The sequence below is a fragment of the Perca flavescens genome, chromosome 8, assembly GCF_004354835.1.
Source record: "Perca flavescens isolate YP-PL-M2 chromosome 8, PFLA_1.0, whole genome shotgun sequence".
Taxonomy (NCBI): Eukaryota; Metazoa; Chordata; class Actinopteri; order Perciformes; family Percidae; genus Perca; species Perca flavescens.
Window position 1 is genome coordinate 16,651,146 of NC_041338.1, and position 19,239 is coordinate 16,670,384.

Consider the following 19,239-nt stretch of genomic DNA (forward strand, 5'->3'; position numbering starts at 1 on the left):
TCACTTGAACCAAGTAACTCTACTTTGAAATATGAACATATTTACCAATAGATATGACTTGATGTATTTTAATTTCCCTATGACTGGGAAAGCATGAATGGTGATGTTGTGTCTTGGACAAAAACACCAAGAACAAAAAACAAAGGATTGTGGTAAAGATGGTATATTCTGGGTATTTCTCACCTTTTGTTGCTGCTTTTCAGACTCTAGATTACTTTTACTATCTCTTGCCATCGGTGAGAGCTCAGGGGAACCTACGGAAACAGAGAGTCTTGATCCAGAGCACAGGGCAAATGCACACAAACATCTATAGGCATAAAGACCAGTCAGCCTTACCTGGTGTAACCACTGCCTGAAGCTCAGCTATGTTTTGCAGACGATTGTCAATCTTGGCTGTATTGCAAGAGGACGCGACATTGTCTGGTTCCCAATCAGATTCTGAATTAGAGAAAGTCAAAGAAAGAAAGAGAAAAATACTGTAATTATATCCTTTGTCTATTATATAATGTGTGTGTTTGCAAGATTGCAAAATGGCTTAATATGCCTTACCTTCTTCACTCTCTGATTTCTGAAGCACCATCTTCCTTGCTCGAGGCTGTGGTTGAGGGGGTGTGCTGGGCAGTGTCTTGTTGGAGTTGATGCTCCCCTGAGGTGTCATGGGGGCTGATGGAGCAATGACTTCATCCTGCTCTTTGACAGATGGAGAGGAGCATTCTGGGAACTCCTCAAGTCCAGGGGAGGGCATTCTGCGGCTGGGCAGGGTTCTCTTACTGGTAGTGCTGGCTGAGTCCCAGTCTGATGCATCTGTGTCATTAAGTTGTAGGTGAATGAACCAGGTATGACATTGATGCTGCTGAGGGTAGGAGGTCAGTTTACAGTGGGATAACCACAACACCTGACAACACCAGTCAATGGAAAAGATTAGGGGGATAGGCTGTAAAGCTACTGCACTCCATCAAACTGAGGTCTCAGACAAAGAAACTACAGCTACCAGTGTAGATTGTTTACCCTGTCTAATCAGCTAGTTCATGTTTACTGACCTGCTTTTTTGGCTTCAAAATGTGTGAGGACACAAAAATACAAAAGGGTAGTAAAGCAGGTTTTGCATGCAGATAGACCATTTTAAACAAAAGCTTAAAAAAAATAAAAAAATTAAAAAAAAGAAGAAAAAAGACAGTAACTCGCTCTTGAATATTTGAAAGTGAAGCTCTCATAACGTGGCTATTGGGTGCTACTCTGTAGATATCAGCGGTGACCACGTAAATGATGCATGTGCATCAGGTTTAGGAGCAGATGGAGGCATTAGATGACAACTGCCTTGTGAACACAAACAAATAAAAAACTATTAAAACAAAGTGGAGAATTCATGATTTCATCTTACCTTCAAGATCATCAACATCACCCAGACCAAGCTCTTCCATTAAGTCTGTGAAAGAGAAACAAAGCACCATGTTAAATACAAACAGTTCTTCTTTAAATAAATTCTTACATTTTAAACCAACAGGATCCACAACGCTCCACGTTGTTCTACTTACCGGTCTTTTGTTCGTTATCTCCTTCAAGTTTTCTCAAAACACGAAGTGGTTCCCATTTTGCCTTCTCAGTCTGGTAGAAAGGAAAAACAGTGCTATTTAATTCCAACGGATCATCATTTCTTAAATCTAAGGCATTTAGTTGCTGTACCTACCTCTTTCTGTATAGTATCATCTTCATCAGCATGTTCGCCTCCATTATTATCACCATTATTGTCGTTTCTAACTGCAAGAGACATGTCAGGTCACATCAGAGACACAATGAATTTCTTACAAATGAGCACAACAAAGTTCTGATGAAGCTGGATGAGTTTCCCAGAACAATGTAAAAAGCATTCCCATGCAAATGAGCTCATGGTTAATTAGCATGAAGAGACATGGTTAGGCATCAGACAAGCATTTAGATTCCTTGTTCTGGTTTTATTGGGAGACAAGTTCAGCATCAGCCAATAATGCTGATGAGTGCTGCAATCACTTGTTAATACCATTTGAGCCAAAACCTGCTGAAACCAAGCAAGCTAAGAAGAACCTGTGGCCCTAGATGTGGGAAAACGGGGTTCATGGGTAGCAGGCAGGGTGAAGTACAGTATGCTGCATGCATTCTCTTATGGAGATCATGAGGTGATGGTCAGGCCTCTGGTTGTGTTAACATGCTGTTCTTCAGACCTATGAGTCAAGACATTCATACCCTGTCCCTGGCTGCCTGTTGGCCTGCCTACGCTCCTCCGAGGCTCTACGACTGCCATCCTATTGCCTCCTTCCCCTCTTAAAAAAGAGGGGATATAAAACAAGTCTACAAAAGAAATGTAACATATTGTTGGAAAGGCTGTTCGGATTGATGGGAATTATATTGCATTGCACATTTTACACCATATTTAGAATGAAAACAGGAAGCATTACTTACAAACATATTTAATATAATATAATGCATAGGGCTGCTCGATTATGGGAAAAAATATAATCACGATTATTTCAGTCAATATTGAAATTACGATAATTTAACACGATTACTCGTTGACTTCTGGAAAGATGTTGCAATTATTGAACTTAAAAAACAGTGGAAAAAGTTAAATAAATCAACAGTAAAAAAACACATACAACTGTGAACTTTGCCTTAATAATTTTCCTATTGAAACTTAATTTTTTCATTCAGAACACAAGAGAAAATAAGAGTTTACTTGCAAAACTAATTAGCTAAATAATTGTTTTTCTCGATTATTCTGTTTTTGTGATCATTGGGAGCCGAAATCATAATCACGATAAAATTTTGATTAATGGCACAGCCTTAATAATGCATGCATTAATACACTAAAGCACAGTGTTCTATTATTATGATTAAATAGGGTCACACTGTTTCTGCAGCATGAAATGGTGCCTGGAATGATTTAAGTTGCTTTGGGCGAAAAAAAAGAAAAAGGAATAAATAAAATAGACTTACTTTCTTTAATCTCTTCTTCAACAGTGGACATCTCTTCTTGATCCTGAGTATGCAACCTTTGTTTCTCTTTATGTGGCATATTGAGGTTTTCAGAGTAGGGCTGAAAGAGAAACTCAATCTTTGAGAATATGTCTGGCAAACATCTGATCCTACAACTTATTCCAAAATGTGTCTTTACTGTACCTCAGAGTCCCAAGAATCCTGCTCTTCCTCTCCCTTCTCTAGACCCAGCTCGGACAGGAAATCTATTTCAATGGATGTAGATTCATTACAATGATATAACAGAAAAGCAATGGTAGTTGCAGAGCAATTCAGGATATCTTGGATAGGTGCAGGAGATACTGTAAACTATCTGGGTCTCCCACTATTTGATTTCATTTCATTTCATGCAAAACACTCTTGATGAATCTTTACTTTTTCATACTGTATGACCACATTTACAATAACATACTTACTGAAGTCCATTAAAATAAAATAATTGATATAGAGTAATGGTGATATAATTTCTGCATTCAGTGAGACTGTCTTCATACAGAGGAAACAATTACAAAAGTTTGGGACAGTTATTAACTCAAAAAACATCAAGGAGCAAAGTGGCTTGCCATCTGTTGTTGTCAGGAAGTTGTTCAAAGTAGCCACGGTAACTAAGGGGGGGACAGGGGACAGGGGGACGGGATTATGCTGCTGTTGTAAACTAAAGAACAGACTCCCTATATATGCTACACGTTGAGGTTGTTGCATTGTAAATGCAGTCTGTCATAGCATGTTCAGAACATCTATTATAAATGATTTGCTTCTTACCTCTTTTCTTATCTTTAGAGACTTCTGCCTCAGGAACAGGTGAAGTGGCGTCAAGGGACTCTCCACTCTCTTCAGGTTGATCATTTTCATCGGAGACGTCGTCTTCTTCTTTCTCCTCCTCGTCTCTCTCCTCCTCTTGGTCATTATCATCATCCTCATCCTCAGTGGAATCTTCTTTCTGTGGAAACAAAAAAAAGTAAAAGAAATGTTTACTTATAATCCTGTACTTTAAAACCTACATCTACTAGTGCATTGTGTCTACAAGAGGTATCCTCTGACGAAAGGAAAAGCAAACTGGGAAAAAGCATTATGAAAAAACAAGTGTGATGAAAGTGCTGGCAGAGTGCTTCAAGAGGCCACACTACATCTCAGCTACACTACAACTCAAAACTACCTGTAATATTTCTGTTTTACCTTAACAACAGGCTCTTCAATGTTTCTGAGCTCTTGACTTCTCATGCCTATGCTCTCTGCCTCATCAGGCGAGTCTAGGTCAACACCATCAATGTCAGTCTGAGGTAACGCTTCATCAGACAATGTGTTCCCATCCGAATCATGGTGTTGACCAGCAGTGGGAGGGCTTGAAAAAACAGTTTCCCTTCTTGGTTCTTCATTGGGGTCATCTGATGACATTCTGGTCTGGGGAACGATGGCACTTTTCCCACTATTTTCCAGGGGAACATAGGCAGTTAATCGTGCCTCGTGTTCATGGTCGCCGCCAGACACTTTGACTGTGGCACTGGCAAAATCATACTGCAGCTTTTGGTCCTGGCTGTCAGAGTCCTCACCTGTCTCATCGTCTTTGCTGGGATTGTCTTTCTCCTCCAGTCTGTTATCCTCTGGAGACTCATCCTTTCCTTCAATAATAGATTGGGGGGCCTTCTCGTTGTCTTCATCGCCCTCCAACTTCTTGTCTATTGCACTTGTGGCCCTCGACTTTGTTGGGGTAGAAAGACAGTCTGAAACTTCATCATCCTTTGTCGCCACTGTCTTCTGCTTTTCTGACTCATCACTTTCCTCTTCATCATCCCAACTACTATCATCACCTCTCTCATTCTCAGAGTCCAATTTTCCTTCCATTTGTGATGAGTGACCAATTAATTCATCATCGTTATCAACTATTTGGCTTCTGGTTGTTATTTCATCCTTGGGTACCGGTAACACTGCTGGGGAGGGGTCATTTGATTCTCTTTCAACTTCTTTTTCTTCATCTTCTTCCTCCCAGCCATCAGAACACTGCTGCTCTCCAGTCTGGTTTGCTGTCACAATATCCGTTTTAGGAATTGGTGACTGCACATCACCTTTAGTGAAGGAGCTATTATAATTTTGGTCATTATTTCCAGAGGAAGAATCCCACTCTGATTCATCTACTGTTGCTTTTGTTGTTCCGTTTTTAGACTCAGGGGTGCTTGGTGAACATAATCCCAGTAAGGACATAGGTTCATTTATCACTGGCTGAGGTGAGACACATTTTGGAGATGGTACTACTGGTGATGAAGAATCCCATGAGGTATCCGGGCGGTCTTCATTTGGTTGAGGTGATGAACATTTTGAATGCAGTATTGCTGCTTCTGGTTGTAACTCTGGTGCTTGAATATTAATTTTTGGATCAAGCGCCTCCTCGTTAACCTCATCTTCTCTGGGTAGGTCAGTGTCGCTGTCCTCTAATGAAGAGCCCCATGAGGATCTGCGTTTCACCTCTTTGAAAGCACCTTTGTTTGACCCAGCATCTTCAGCATTAGAAGAACGGTCTGTATTTTCCAATCCATCCTCAGGCACCACATTACTTTGATTAGCCAGTACAGTGTTGCAACCAAATCCTCCTGTTTGATTATCCTCTTCATCATCACCACTGCCATCGCTCACTGCATCACCGCAATTTTGTTTATTGCTCCAGGAGTCATCATCATCCTTTTCCATCTCTCTTTCAAACCCTTCCTTCTTAATCGCAGTAGGTGAACAAGTTTCTGTGTGATGTCTGGATGGTGCGGGGCCTCCTGTTGAACCCAGGTCTGATGACCGTATGCATTCCTTCCCAAGGCTGTCATCTTCATCAGAAAATTTTGATTCTACCCTAATGGCTGACACGACACAATCCTCCTCTACATCTAATGTTGCTGGAATTGCATAACTTGCTGTTCCAGCTGGGCAGACGGTCCCATCTTTTTGAGTCTCAGTATTGGCATCTTCCTCTGAGGCACCTACATTTTCAGCTACAATACCAGGACTAGTTCCACTGTTGTAAGAGACGTCAGTACCAGCTATGTTTTGAGCATCAGCATGGTCAATAATCTTAAGGGCACCAGTAACACAGAGTTTTTGTACATTTTCAAATTCAGTAGTGTTGGCCTTGACAGAAGCCACACATTTGTCATTGTCCTCATCTTCGTTTTCATCCTCTTCCCCATCCTCCTCTTCATTTTCCTCATCATCATCGTCCTCATCCTCATCTTCCTCCTCCTCCTCCTCCTCCTCCTCCTCTTCTTCTTCTTCTTCTCCTTCTTCTTCTTCTTCTTCGTCATCATCGTCGTCATCTTCTTCCTCCTCTTCTTCTTCTTCTTCATCGTCTTTTTCTTCTTCCTCTCCAGCTTCCTCCTCAGAGTCCTCGACTTCTGGGCTTCCCTCTTGAGAGTCTGATCTTGCTTTACTACTTGAAGGCTGCTCTGAGTGTTTGCTTTTCTCCTGCTCATCTGCTTGTTATAACCATTTTGGGGGGGGAAATAGAAGGAGAGAAAGATGTCATTGAAATGCAAGTGGCAAAGCTTCAACACAAATATTTTACCTTTCCGTAGCTTGGAAGAGGGGTAGAAGTCATCTGGGGTGTTTTGGGAAGGAAGGAAGCGGGAGAGGGATCTACTGGGCGCTGTGGAGCTTTGCTGGATGGTAAAGCCTTTGGGAGGGATGAAATTGTCTGGACTCTATTCTCACTCTCTGGCTCAGATTCTGTACCGCTCAAGGATCTGTCAGACAGTGCAGAAGCTACAGGGCAGGCAGGGATAAAAGATTACTTCTAAAAACCACAAACTATGGAGGGACACTGACAAGGGAATAAGGCTAAAATAGTCTCAGTACCTTCTCTCCTTTTAGATGCAATCATTTTCCTTAGGTTTACCTTCTGTGGTTTCTGAAAGATAGCATATCAAATTAAGGAGAGAACTAAATTTAGGAAAAACACACTTTATAAGAAGAAATATAGCACAAACCTTTTCGATTAAAACCGATTCATTATCATCTTCTGATGAAGCCCATTCATCTGCAGCACTTTTTGAAACCCTGAGGAGGGAAGAAGAATGCTTTGAGACTGAGCCGGGAAGTCAATTGTTATTGTGAGCTACAGATCACAAGAAGAAAATTGTGCTCACCGACTTAGTGACTCCGACTGAGAATTGTCTTCAAAATCTGCAACAAAGCAGTAGAGCTTATTTTCATTCTGAATTTAATTAGTTTTAGAAAGGTACATGTCATATTTTAATCAAAACGGTCAAACAGCAGGATATTGAGAGGACCTAAATCTTAAAAAGCAGAAAAAGAATGGTGTACAAAGCACTACATTTAAGCAGCAGGAGTAGGTTAAGTTTCCATCCTAAGTAACTGTTATTGATCTTTACAGGCACAAAACTGACAGCTTTTGACTGATTTTGCTAAGGAAGCTGATCGGAGCAAAGTAATACCTCCCCCTGCTTCATTTGCTCCATGCTCTAGATCCAGTCAAGAGGTAATGCATGAGGAATGAATCAAATAATCAAAGTCAATAATTAATAGACACAATAATATCCCCACACCACTTTCATTCACTACTTTGTGAAAAATGGTCTCCTTACCATCTTTGTCAGTGGCTGGTCCTCCCAAAGAGAAGCCGGCTTCAACAACTTGGGAAGGACTGCCCATCAGCGGCTTTGTCTTCTTTTTGCTCGAACCTTGATGTGATAGGGAGGGCCCATCATTCCTCTGGGTACTGTGCTCAATGATGAGGAGAGAACAACTACAAGAGAGTCAAGACAGTGAAAATGTCATAATGTAGTAAGCCTAAACAAGAAAAAAAAGGAACATTTTAAACAGTAAAAAAATAAAATGAAACGGGCTTTGGTTGTTTGTTTCAGTTCTGTCTTCCACTCACACAACACAAATGCATAAATTGCAGAAGAAATACCATTGTAGGAACATATGTGCAAAGAAAAAAGCACAGCTTACGGATGATGCCCATTCATCACTGCATAGTCATCAGCTGACCATCCTTTGGTATCCTTTAGTGTGATATCTGCGTCAAACCGCAAGAGCAGCCGCAACATACTGATTTGTCCATTCCCAGCAGCTATCATTAATGGGGACCTGTAGGTAAAATCAATGATAGCAACATGACCAACTGTAAACAATAAATTCAGCAACATTAAGATTATCTGACATGTATTACAAATGTGTCATTGTTTAGTACTGACCTTTGGCTTTGGTCCATAAAATTCACACTAGCACCCTCCTTTAGGAGAAACTCTGCCATCTCGATATGGTCCTCACGGACTGACACAGTCAAGGGTGTGAATCCCTCCTAAAAATTACATCACAGTCAACAATATCCTTCATTGGACAGGTGTCATCGGAACACCAATATCTCAAATATCATAGATTGCAGAAACATTTTGATATTTTGATTATATTTGTTTATTGCAATACATTCTATTATGATATATAGAATGAGCTGTGATGGCATGAAAAGCAAGATACAGGGGTATGCCAAATATTGTCCAAACCCTAGCGTCTTCACTGGATCTTTAAATATGTCTGGTAAGATCGTGACACTAGGTCAGTATTATCTGAAGATTGCCTTGATGTTTGTACTGGGGTAGACAAAAAGACAGAATCACCTTATTTTGAGCATTGATGTCAGCCCCATGCTCCAGCAACAGGACAGTAGTGGAAATGGATGGGATATTTGCTGCTAAATGTAGGGCTGTATTACCATTGATATCCACCAGGTTAGGCTCGGCATGATTCTCCACCAGTATGCTCACACAGCGCTCATGCTGGCATTGCACTGCCTGATAGAGTGGAGAATTGACATGAATGCAGAGGTATGGACAAGGCTTAAAACAATGTATGAGGGAAGTAGCCAACTATGATTATCACAATATGTTTAACATTAAATAAGGAATCACTGTGGTGGAGTCTCATCCTCCAGGATTACCTTCATTAAGGCGGATCTATTTTGATTGTCACATAGGTTAAGCTTGGCTTTGCTCTCAATGAGGAATTGCACCACCTCAACATGTCCAATGGCGCAGGCAATATGAAGTGCAGTTCTGTAATATCAAAGGAGAGTTTCACATATGCAAGCATTCTTGTTCTTACTAAAAAACTTCTACTGACCTTTACAAGGATTTGTACAGCTATTTAAATCTAGGCCTTACTTTGCTAGTTCGTCCATCTAAGCAACTCATTGTTATAAAAGTTTCATTACTTCATTGAAGAGCCTGACATACTTTATACTAATGATGATTTATCAAGCTATTCTGTAAATTCTACTATATGTACACCACTCAGTTGATTCTGACACACTAATTGTTAATGCTAACTAGATCTTACCTTGAAACATTAGTATCAACATCATCTACATTTTACCTGGTGCTTAAAACAGCTGGCAGTTTGCCGTTAACAGTAAAAATACTGGACATTGTTTTACCACAACCCAGCTCGACTATGCAAAAAATATTCCAAACTATACAATACTATATGCCAATATACCCTATTGCTGCCACACTGTCATATATATGGCATTGCAATACTTTTTTTGAAAAGTTTCAAGAGCACAAGAAAGTGAGGCATCTGCATGGCTGCATTCATCTGTGGAAGATATATATTTTTTTCTAATCAACTAATTAAACTGTTGAACAAAGAAATCCTGTAACTAAATTCTATAACTATTAGTCCAAGGGTTAATTGAGGAAATTCTCTAATACACTGGTGAAACAGTGGAAAAAGAGAGGCTCCAAAACAGATATAGATAAGGATATATAGATAAAGAGATTATGACATTTTATTAAGCTATTCAGGTGGACTGCATTACCAAGGTATATTGTAAATAGATAGATAGATAGATAGATAGATAGATAGATAGATAGATAGATATATAGATAGATAGATACTTCATTCATCCCAAGGGAAATTTTAGGCATTCAGTAGCTTACACAAACATAACAAACACACATATATCTCACATACATAAACATCACTCACAGAAATTTAAATAGTTAACAATTTGTGAAGTGATTACAAAGGTCTGGTATGGATTGACCATGTGATGAAATGACCACGATAAGGTGCTATGGTAGAGTGTGTGCAATGGTGCTAGTGCAAAAGTGAACAGTGCAGGGAATGAACAGTGCAATAGCTTATATTGTTAAATATTAACAAAACAATATATAACAGGGAATAAGTTATAAGATGCAGATGTTATGACCACAGTCCAGATTGTGTAGGAGGGCTAATATAGCCAATAAGACAGTCAGGTTACAGCAGACAAGGTGATATAATGTAGCCAGCAATGAATCCAGCAAAGGCAAACAATTGGAAGGATATGACAAGTGCTTTTTATCCTACTTACCTGTTCTCCTTGTCAAGTTGATTGATATCATTCTTTTTAGCAAGCTGCTTCAACTTTGCCAAATCTCCCACTGAGGCAGCCTTGTGAACCTTCCCGAGGTCCTTTTCTTTCAGTTCATAGCCAACAGAAAGCACACTCCCATTGTCAGGAGTACCCGACGGCTGTTTCTTTTTCTTAGTAAAGCTGAATATCTTCTTCATTGTACACGAGAGAACAACACTGCCTTTGCACCGTCACTACCTGCCACTCACCAGGTGCTGGAGGATCACCACAGGCGGCTCTCCCATTTCTAAAAATAAGACGTACCAAGCGGATTAGAAGCCTATAAAACCGCGCTGAGAACACTGCGGGGTTTCTTCCTAAAGGATGTACCGCATATAATGTTCCTCACAGTTATATAAAGTAAGGTAGCCTAGCTTAAGCGCATTGCAATCATCTGCATATGTAGAGTCATAATACGCATAATGTATCTAGCTAAGTATCGAATTACTTCAATAAAGCGTTAGATGACGTTAAAACACAGATGTCATGCTATTAAGTAAACTCAGATATCCTAGAGAAGAAGATACGTGTAACGTCGACCTCATTTTCTTGAGCATACCTTAAAGCAGGACGTCCTCGGAGTTATTAGCACCTAAAGCGTGTTAGCGTTTCATTAGTACGATTTTGATGCGATTACGATGCACAGAACTGAACATGACCGACCGTTACTTCGCGTTGTTTAGCTAGCTAGCTAGTTGGTTATATGGACTTAGCTAGCGTTAGCTATAGCTTGTGGATTGTTACCATGGTAACTGACTGTACAAATGGTAACGTTATGCTAACGTGGGGTTAAGAGGTAGCTACCAGTTGAAAATTCTGTAATCTTACTGTTTTAGTGCTATTATGTAATACACACTGCTACATATACTTATATAATATAAAATATTAAGTTTTGATAAACGTTAGTGTAAAATAAAAATACGTTGCTTATTTTCTGGATTATTTGTTGCCTGGCAACCTAGCCTCAGTTGGCTCAGTGCTGCGCCTCCCACGTCGTGACTTCACAAATGCAAACCGCCACATTTAAACTGGATTTGTAGCAGAGACAAGCACAGCGGGGACTGTCGCTACAGCTAACTTAACGTAATTTGCAAGACTCGGTTCGGTTCAAGGAGACTTGTGCTGTGTTTCCACGCGTGCAGGAGTCGTTAGCTACTGCTAACCTAGGTGGAAACATACTTAACCCTGCTAACTCAATGCTAATTAGCAAACGCTAAAATCAAAGCCCAGATGGGTAACGGTTAAAGTTACTAAGGACGATAGCTTAAAGACAAATACAAAGGAGGTCACGGCTAATTCACGCAAGCATGTGTGAAATTAAAGCTAACTAACGTGCAGTAACTATATTAACTAAAACACTAACCTGTTGATTGTCAGAGTCAGACCACAGAGAGTTTAGCTACAGCTAGCTAGCTACATCAAAAGGAATGCTGGCTGTTGGGTTTTCAACGAACCAATCCGAAATTAGTTCGATGTAACGAGTGGTTTTACTGACCAATAGGCGGCTTCGGTGTGTGTACAAGGTTGGTTTACAAGCCATGGAGTCGAAGAAGGCTTGTTGTGTAATGACAAAAATATACCACTTGATGGTGACGTTGGCTTGAAATCAAATGTTTGAAAGCGCTAATAGGCTATTATAAATCAAAACAATCCTCCAAGAGCTGTTTTTATTTCCAAGGGAATATAGAAGAATATTCTTGAATCTCCCATTCGTCACACATTGATTCTTATTACTCTAATTATGTGTTGTCATATACAGTATTTGCAGAATGAGATATGTGACATCATACAAATAATTCTTGCACATTGCACATGTATACATGTGCAAATAAGAATTAATTATTTGTATGATTATGTACTTTGGATACCAAATGATGTAGGTACTAACTGAGAATTATGCCACTAGTAAGATATTTAAACGTCTGAGTCCAACAGTGACGCAATTACAGCCCTGAGAGGATGAATACACAGCAAGATAGCAATGTGACTGACTGCCATACATGTTCAAATTCAAAAGATGTGCGAATGAAGGTTGATAAGTGTATGTCTAACTATAGCAGGATTGAAAATAAAAGCCACCCCTGACTAGCTTTGTTCCAGTGTCTGAATCAGAGATATAATTGAACAAAACGGTACAGAGCAATGTGCTAGGCTACAGATCATTACATTGGCACAAACGTATTTAATTTGCACCGGAGCACAGCTGCTCAAAATTGCTTTGTGCTGCAGCCGAATATGTTGTAACAACATTGTCAGAAATTACATTTATTTATTGGTGTTGTAAAGCAATATTGCATTGTCACAAGGGAGGACATTAATGCTGTTGGTTACACCTTCATGAGATTCAAAGATTTTGATTAGACAAGTTCCACCCACAGTTTGTGATGATAAGAAATTTGTCGTTGACAAAAATGATGTAAAAATAATACATAGGCTAAATGAACAGCATAGTCGTTTGACAAGGTAAACTCAGAAAATGTTTCCTTTTTAGACTGTGAGAGCTCTGGAAAAAGCTACCAGTGGACCGTTTTCTTTAATTGTCTACTAGGGGTGTGCAAGCTCTACCGATTCAAAATCAATTCATAGAATTCCAAAAATCAGTTCATATTTTTTAATAATACAATTTTTTTTTATGTCTACTGCAGTCACATGAGAAAAGTAACTACATATACTGTGAATCATTTTTTTAAAATCGAGAATCGTTTTTTAATCGAATCTTGAGCCTGAAAATTGATATTGAATCGTGATATTTTCTGAATCGTGCTTATTGTCTACTATTTCCAAATCAACGTGCGTTCACGCTCAAATACTACAGTAGTATTTATATGTATTAAGATACATTGTAAAAGAAGAGACTGTTGTAATAGAATTACATACAATAATATTCAAATGTAAAAATACATTTATAAATTAATTTCTTTTCCACTTAAGAAGCACTGTAATAACTATTTTGTAACTTCATATTTTAAAATAAAGCTTCATAATAAAAATATATAAAAAAATACACCTAATACATTTTAAAAAATCCAATGCAGAATGTTGTACTTGTACACCTTATAGCACACTAACTGTTGAGGGATGCTTGAATGAATTGAATTGTGGGCCCATTGTGATCAACCGCCCTGTTATGAGAGGAAATATCTGGAGTGAACAATCCATGCTTGTGATGTCATCAGTGCTGAAATATGGGATATTTTTGAGCCAGGGATCAATGGGTCATATGTAAATTAAAATTTACTTAACACATTATCAAGTTCTCTACCACTGCTTTTGTTAAATATTTATCAAATCAAAATGATCCAGGTAGATTTTCTGCCAATAATTAAATCCCATACTTTAAAGTCCTCAGTTCTGTTTAACAGATGTGCTGGCCCTATCATTATCCTCTAATTTATGCAACACACAGGTGAATATTGGAAATTCATTGAGGCTTTTTACGGTATTTATTTTGACATCATATGTCACAACAAGTTATTGGTGACGTAACAGACACAGGCTCCATGCTACAGTAAATCCCCCCAAATCCTAGTCAGTAAATCATAGTTGTTTTGTTGGAGAGCACCATCAAATATTGACTCATAAGCTATGAATAAGACAACCATCTCCACTCGAAAGCTTGCATTCTTTGATGTACCCTATACTGCAAACCTTACTCCATCAATCATCTATTCATTTAAGGTTTAATACGTGTTTAAAGTCAATTACATAGAAATCATTTTTTTTTTTTTATGATTATCTTGTAGGAAGTACTGAGGGAAAATTCCAAGCAACAAAACAATATTATCTAATCTCTACTGTCTCTAAACTGAATGTTTCACCCGCAGATGCCTTAACTATATTTTCACTCTTCCATAATAATAATAATTCATCTGTAATCACTAGCTATGTTCTCAAACTTGTTTCAAAGCCATCAGCCAGCCTTCTCCCTCAGATGTCATTTTGTGTCTGGTCTACGTAAGGTGTGATTTGAAGGTACAAACCTAAAATCCAATCTGTCTGACCCGTAAAAATTTGCTTCAAATTTAAGAGATTTTTAATTCAAGTTTAAAAACAAGAAAACTCTGGTTGTATCGAATCACGTGAATTATGAAAAACAACAATCAGTTTCACGCTGTGCATACAAACCTCTTATACCAAAGAGGATAAAGGACAAAAGGAATATCGTAAGAGATCAGAAGCTCCAGCCTGCCAGTTCAATATGTCACTCCACAATATGAGATTGTGGAGAATGGCTCTCATCCTCCATAATCCCAAAGAATATCTTGTATTGTACATGCTCACATCTTTGTGAAGCTACTGTATATTTAGCACAGTGTTGCTTTGAGCTAAATGCTAACGTCAGAATGCTAACATCCTCACAGGTATAATGCTAACATTATAGCATGTGTATGTTTACCATGTGAGCATGCTAACATTTGGCAATTAGCCCAAAACAGTAAAAGTACAGCCAAAGGTTATGGGAATATTATTGGTTATCGGAATATTTACAGACATTTGGTCCTAAACTAAAGTATTGGACAAAAAAGATGTTTTACATTAATTTTTCTAACAGACAGTACAGTGCAATTTTAAAAAGATACATACAAATTGTCTGTAGTGAAACATCCCAAATCCCCCCGGCCGTTAAAAGAAAAAAGTTCATGACATGAAAGACGAAAATACAGGAAATGAAGTTTTGGAGATTGCTTTTGCCTGCCTTAGTAGCTGATTATCTATAAATGCATCTCAAAAATAAGGATTGAGTATGCATTAATAAGCCATATTCAATATACGGTACTTTAATCTTCCATCATTTTGCTTGAAATGCAGATGAATGTCTCTCCTTCATAGGGACACTGATTCTCAATTCTCAAGTTTCCCTTTAAACACATGATCTTTATGTTTCTTGCAATTTAGCAGCCAGCGACTAGACTACATGCCTAACATTTATTTGATGGTATACATGAGTGTGAGTAAGCGACATTAAACTGGAAGTTGGGGAATTGAACGAGGGCACAATATTCACATGGAGTTGCATTTTGCTCTGAGGCAGTTGGGTTTAAAACAGGAAGTCAATGATGTCCCTTATCTGCACCATTTGATGTTTTTATCCATGAGCTGATGTAATTCATGTTAAAGGCATTTGTGGAATAGATTAATTAAAAGTGGCTTTAGAGTTAAGGGCACTTATTTTTAGCTCCGGATGGGACAAGCTTTCAGGAAGTGTATGTAGAAATATTCCCTTCCACAAATTGTCTCTTATTCCCATCTCCAAGCTCCCATCTAGCCCCAAGAATTATGGAAGGATATAATATAAATACTCATGTATACAACATTTACACAAGACTGTGTTTATGAAATTAGAGCAGTGCTGCAATAAAAAAAGAAGGTACATCAATACTTTTCCAGGGAAACACTAAAATGCTCTTTTTGGTGCTAATTTGGTCTTTGGCACCAAAGGAACCTCGTTGGATCAATGCAATCAGCCAGGCGTACTGTACAGCCCATCATCAGATATAGGCACGCCGGATCAAAAGAGGTTCTAAGAAGAGGTGATAATACCCTTTTTTGAATCATCATCTAATCATGGCTAAACCAGGTGAAAAACTTAATAAAAAATCACTTTGACTGATTAATGTATATACTTCAACTGACGCTTGACTGAACATTTTGAACTATTGCTCAAATAAATTCTAAAAAAAAACCCATCAATAATATTCTGGTTTACTATTATTTAACAGTATTTCTTTATTTAATGTTTACAAACAACTAGAGTTTATGTTATTACTTACATCTAATTACTTGTTTGTCTGACATTTTGGAAATTAATTATCACATTAACATGAAATGTGTTGGGCATATTGAGAATCCCAACAGGATAAAGCCTAAACATTTTTGGCCCTATGACTTCTCTTCTTGCACTGACATTAAACTTTCATACTCAAATAAACTTACCACCTGACCTGTTACTGACACCAAATGGGTTACTTAAGAAAGCTATTGACTGTTGAGACCAAATGACTTTTCCTCCAGTGCCATCACTTATTCCCAGTGGCCCCAGCATCAGGGCAAAGTTTGGGAGATTGTTGGCTCTCTCTGCACCCTCCTGAGTCTACCTTGTTCCATTTGTTAAATTAAGTCACTGTTTGCAAGATCACAACCTAAACATTGGGTAGTCGATGCTCATATGGTATTCATGATCTTGAAGGTTTGTCCGGGTCTGTAAAAGATCTTTTAAGAATGGGTGCATATAGCGGTTAATTCAGGGAATTGCTATATAACTACCATATAACTAAATCAAACATGTCTGGGATCATAACAACCACCTACATGCTTGTTCACTTGCCATACTCCTCAAACATTCTCCTGCATATAATTGTTAATAAATTATTCAAAGCTCATGTTGCCCTTTAGTAGGTCATTTAAAAGAATACATATGAGCTGGGTTTGATTTAATACATTAAGTCGAACATGCTCTGATTACTGAAGCAGGTGTCAGCAGAGTTATCGCTTCATGCAGAGGTGTATTTCCTTCATTCAACCCGCCAATGCTAGCTGCATTCCCAAGATAAGTCCAAACACTGCACGGTTTATTTTCTGAACAAATCAATTATCACTGCAAACAGACAATTTGTCCTGGAACAAACACAAGATATGGTGACAATGTGGAATGAATCTAAATATTTTACATACTAATAATAAAGCTGAAATGTGGCCAGAAGAACTTTCCAGGAGGACTGTAAGTGTGAAATGAGGAGATTACTGATGAAATTAGAAACTGATATGTTCCTCATGTTATTTGATACAGTTGATTCAATATATCACAACAGTAAAAGCTATCTTCCAAAGCTAAATAAAAGCAGTAAACAGAAGTTGAATCTGTGATGATGATCTGAGATGTAAAACCGGGAAGATGTTAGAAAACTATGAGACTTATATGCCGTTTGAGCTTTACACACCAAAATAGCCTAATTTTATAGCAGCAATAACCAATACAAATCTGGAAAAATCATTTGATTCACCAGGTAGTCTTCCCTGTTAATTCACCCACACATCATCGAGACGAGACATTTAGTGTAACATCTGTTATGGTCACTGTTGCTAAAATACAAAAGTAAGGAATTAATGTTCTAGTTGCTCCAAAAGCAAAAAAAGTGAACTTGGAAAAAGTCATGAGAACATTTGTCATTCTGTATTTAGTTTGGAAGACCATCTTTTCTATGTCACAGTCCATGCCATGTAAACTTGTAAATATTCAGTCTTTGACAATCAGTGCAAAGATAATCACTATGCTTTGTTTTGATGACAGACTTGCTTTGACAGCTTTGTTTAGTCATGGATGTCTTTTCTGTCACAGAAAGTACAATACACATGACAGGGTTTTTGCAATGAGATAAAACGCTGTGACTAATAGTAAACTAATCAGTAAACACATGATAGATGTGTTATTGAGTAACACTGAAAGGTTGAATAAAGGTTGTGCTAGCTAAGCTAAAATGGTGTCGTGCAGAAATGACTGATGGTGTTTACAACATGATTTGCTCACCGGGCTTGAGAAGATTGTCCAAAAGAGTGATGATGAAACAGTAGCAGCAATGTTGGGTGCAGTGTGGTGTGGCCTGCAGAAATTAGGAGATGCATTCAGGCACTTTGAACCTCTTCAATGCAATTCCTTTCTGGAACATCCTGACCAAGAGTCTGTTTTCTTGGACACAAAACATTTGTGCAATCATTCATGAGAAATTTTGTTTGAATTACATTGCAGACGTAGCCAGGTTAACCAGCTAGGATGCACCAGGGCAAACATTTGCTGTTGAGCACCTATTGGCCCAGCACATGCAACCCCAAACTGTTGTCCATGTGCACTGTGCATGTGCCCTGTTGCCTTCAAAATTTAATTAAGTACAGTACAGTGCACACAGAGGACCATAAATACCAGCTTCATTATTTTTTTAAACCAAAGGCCAATCAGTACTCCCAGGGGCGCAACTACCCAGTGTCAGAGGGTTATGCAGCAACAATCTTGGTGCCCCCCCCACCCACAAAAAATAAATAAATAAATAAGTGTGCAGGACATCATCATGTAAGGGCTTTAAATAATAAAGGTTTATTTTAAAGTATATCAGCCACTGTAGGCCTACCATAATTATAAATAAGTATATATATATATATATACATGACATGCCATCTCCTTTTCCCTCTTTCTTTTTCTATTTTTAGCTCCCAACAGCTTTTTTGCTTTATCCATCTTTTTCCATAGACGACCACTCACTACTGTACCTGCTCGCTCAGCGCTCACGTGATATTACGAATCCTAGTATGGCCACGCCAAGACCCGCCCTTCAATAGCCCGGGTCTTGGCGTGGCCATAGTAGGGAGCCCCCCCCCGCTCCCTCTTCTACAGTATCTCTCCCTCTTCTATAGTATGTCAAAATTCTATGATTGAATCTTATGAGATAGGGCGCCTACTCTAGCCTGTTAGTCCTCTACAATGTTATGCAACATTGAGGAAATGCAGAAATGTTTGAGAAACGCACAAAAGCAGCTACATATAAAAAATAATTTTTAAATCTTTTCTTCTTTTTTTTACCATCGCTTTGGCGCCCCCCATGGTGCTGCGCCCCTATGCGCCGCATATAGCGCATACCCACTTTTTGAGCCAATGAGTACTGCTATGCTGAAATAATACTACCTGGTCACAAGATATCTGTGTCAGAAAGTATGTTGATTTTGATTAAACAAATCTTTATTTTGGAACATGCACCAAGTGAGTACCATATACACTAAAATAAGAAATGGAGGTCAAGAATGAACTTGAAGTTTTTAGACAGCATGGACAAGATGATAATTCC

At 38.6% G+C, this 19,239-nt stretch overlaps 1 protein-coding gene across 2 annotated transcripts in view; it reads right to left on the reverse strand.

Annotated features, from left to right (window-relative positions):
- ankrd26 (ankyrin repeat domain containing 26) overlaps positions 1 to 11,858 on the reverse strand; it is a 28,360-nt gene extending 16,502 nt beyond the window's left edge. The window contains exons 1-21 of one of the 2 annotated variants that reach the window (XM_028584755.1): positions 11,772 to 11,858; positions 10,367 to 10,655; positions 8,951 to 9,065; positions 8,631 to 8,804; positions 8,208 to 8,314; positions 7,963 to 8,100; positions 7,593 to 7,753; positions 7,134 to 7,170; positions 6,975 to 7,044; positions 6,844 to 6,895; positions 6,554 to 6,750; positions 3,772 to 3,949; positions 3,154 to 3,215; positions 2,971 to 3,070; positions 2,221 to 2,325; positions 1,688 to 1,758; positions 1,536 to 1,605; positions 1,382 to 1,426; positions 550 to 804; positions 337 to 438; positions 184 to 254 (exon numbers count right to left, since the gene is read on the reverse strand). In XM_028584755.1, the coding sequence (XP_028440556.1) occupies positions 184 to 254; positions 337 to 438; positions 550 to 804; positions 1,382 to 1,426; positions 1,536 to 1,605; positions 1,688 to 1,758; positions 2,221 to 2,325; positions 2,971 to 3,070; positions 3,154 to 3,215; positions 3,772 to 3,949; positions 6,554 to 6,750; positions 6,844 to 6,895; positions 6,975 to 7,044; positions 7,134 to 7,170; positions 7,593 to 7,753; positions 7,963 to 8,100; positions 8,208 to 8,314; positions 8,631 to 8,804; positions 8,951 to 9,065; positions 10,367 to 10,566 (2,310 nt within the window). In that variant the 5' untranslated portion in view covers positions 10,567 to 10,655; positions 11,772 to 11,858. Of the gene's footprint in view, positions 1 to 183; positions 255 to 336; positions 439 to 549; positions 805 to 1,381; positions 1,427 to 1,535; positions 1,606 to 1,687; positions 1,759 to 2,220; positions 2,326 to 2,970; positions 3,071 to 3,153; positions 3,216 to 3,771; positions 3,950 to 6,553; positions 6,751 to 6,843; positions 6,896 to 6,974; positions 7,045 to 7,133; positions 7,171 to 7,592; positions 7,754 to 7,962; positions 8,101 to 8,207; positions 8,315 to 8,630; positions 8,805 to 8,950; positions 9,066 to 10,366; positions 10,656 to 10,967 lie in introns of both variants that reach the window. The other variant, XM_028584756.1, reaches the window with a different exon arrangement.
- Positions 11,859 to 19,239: the final 7,381 nt, after the last annotated feature.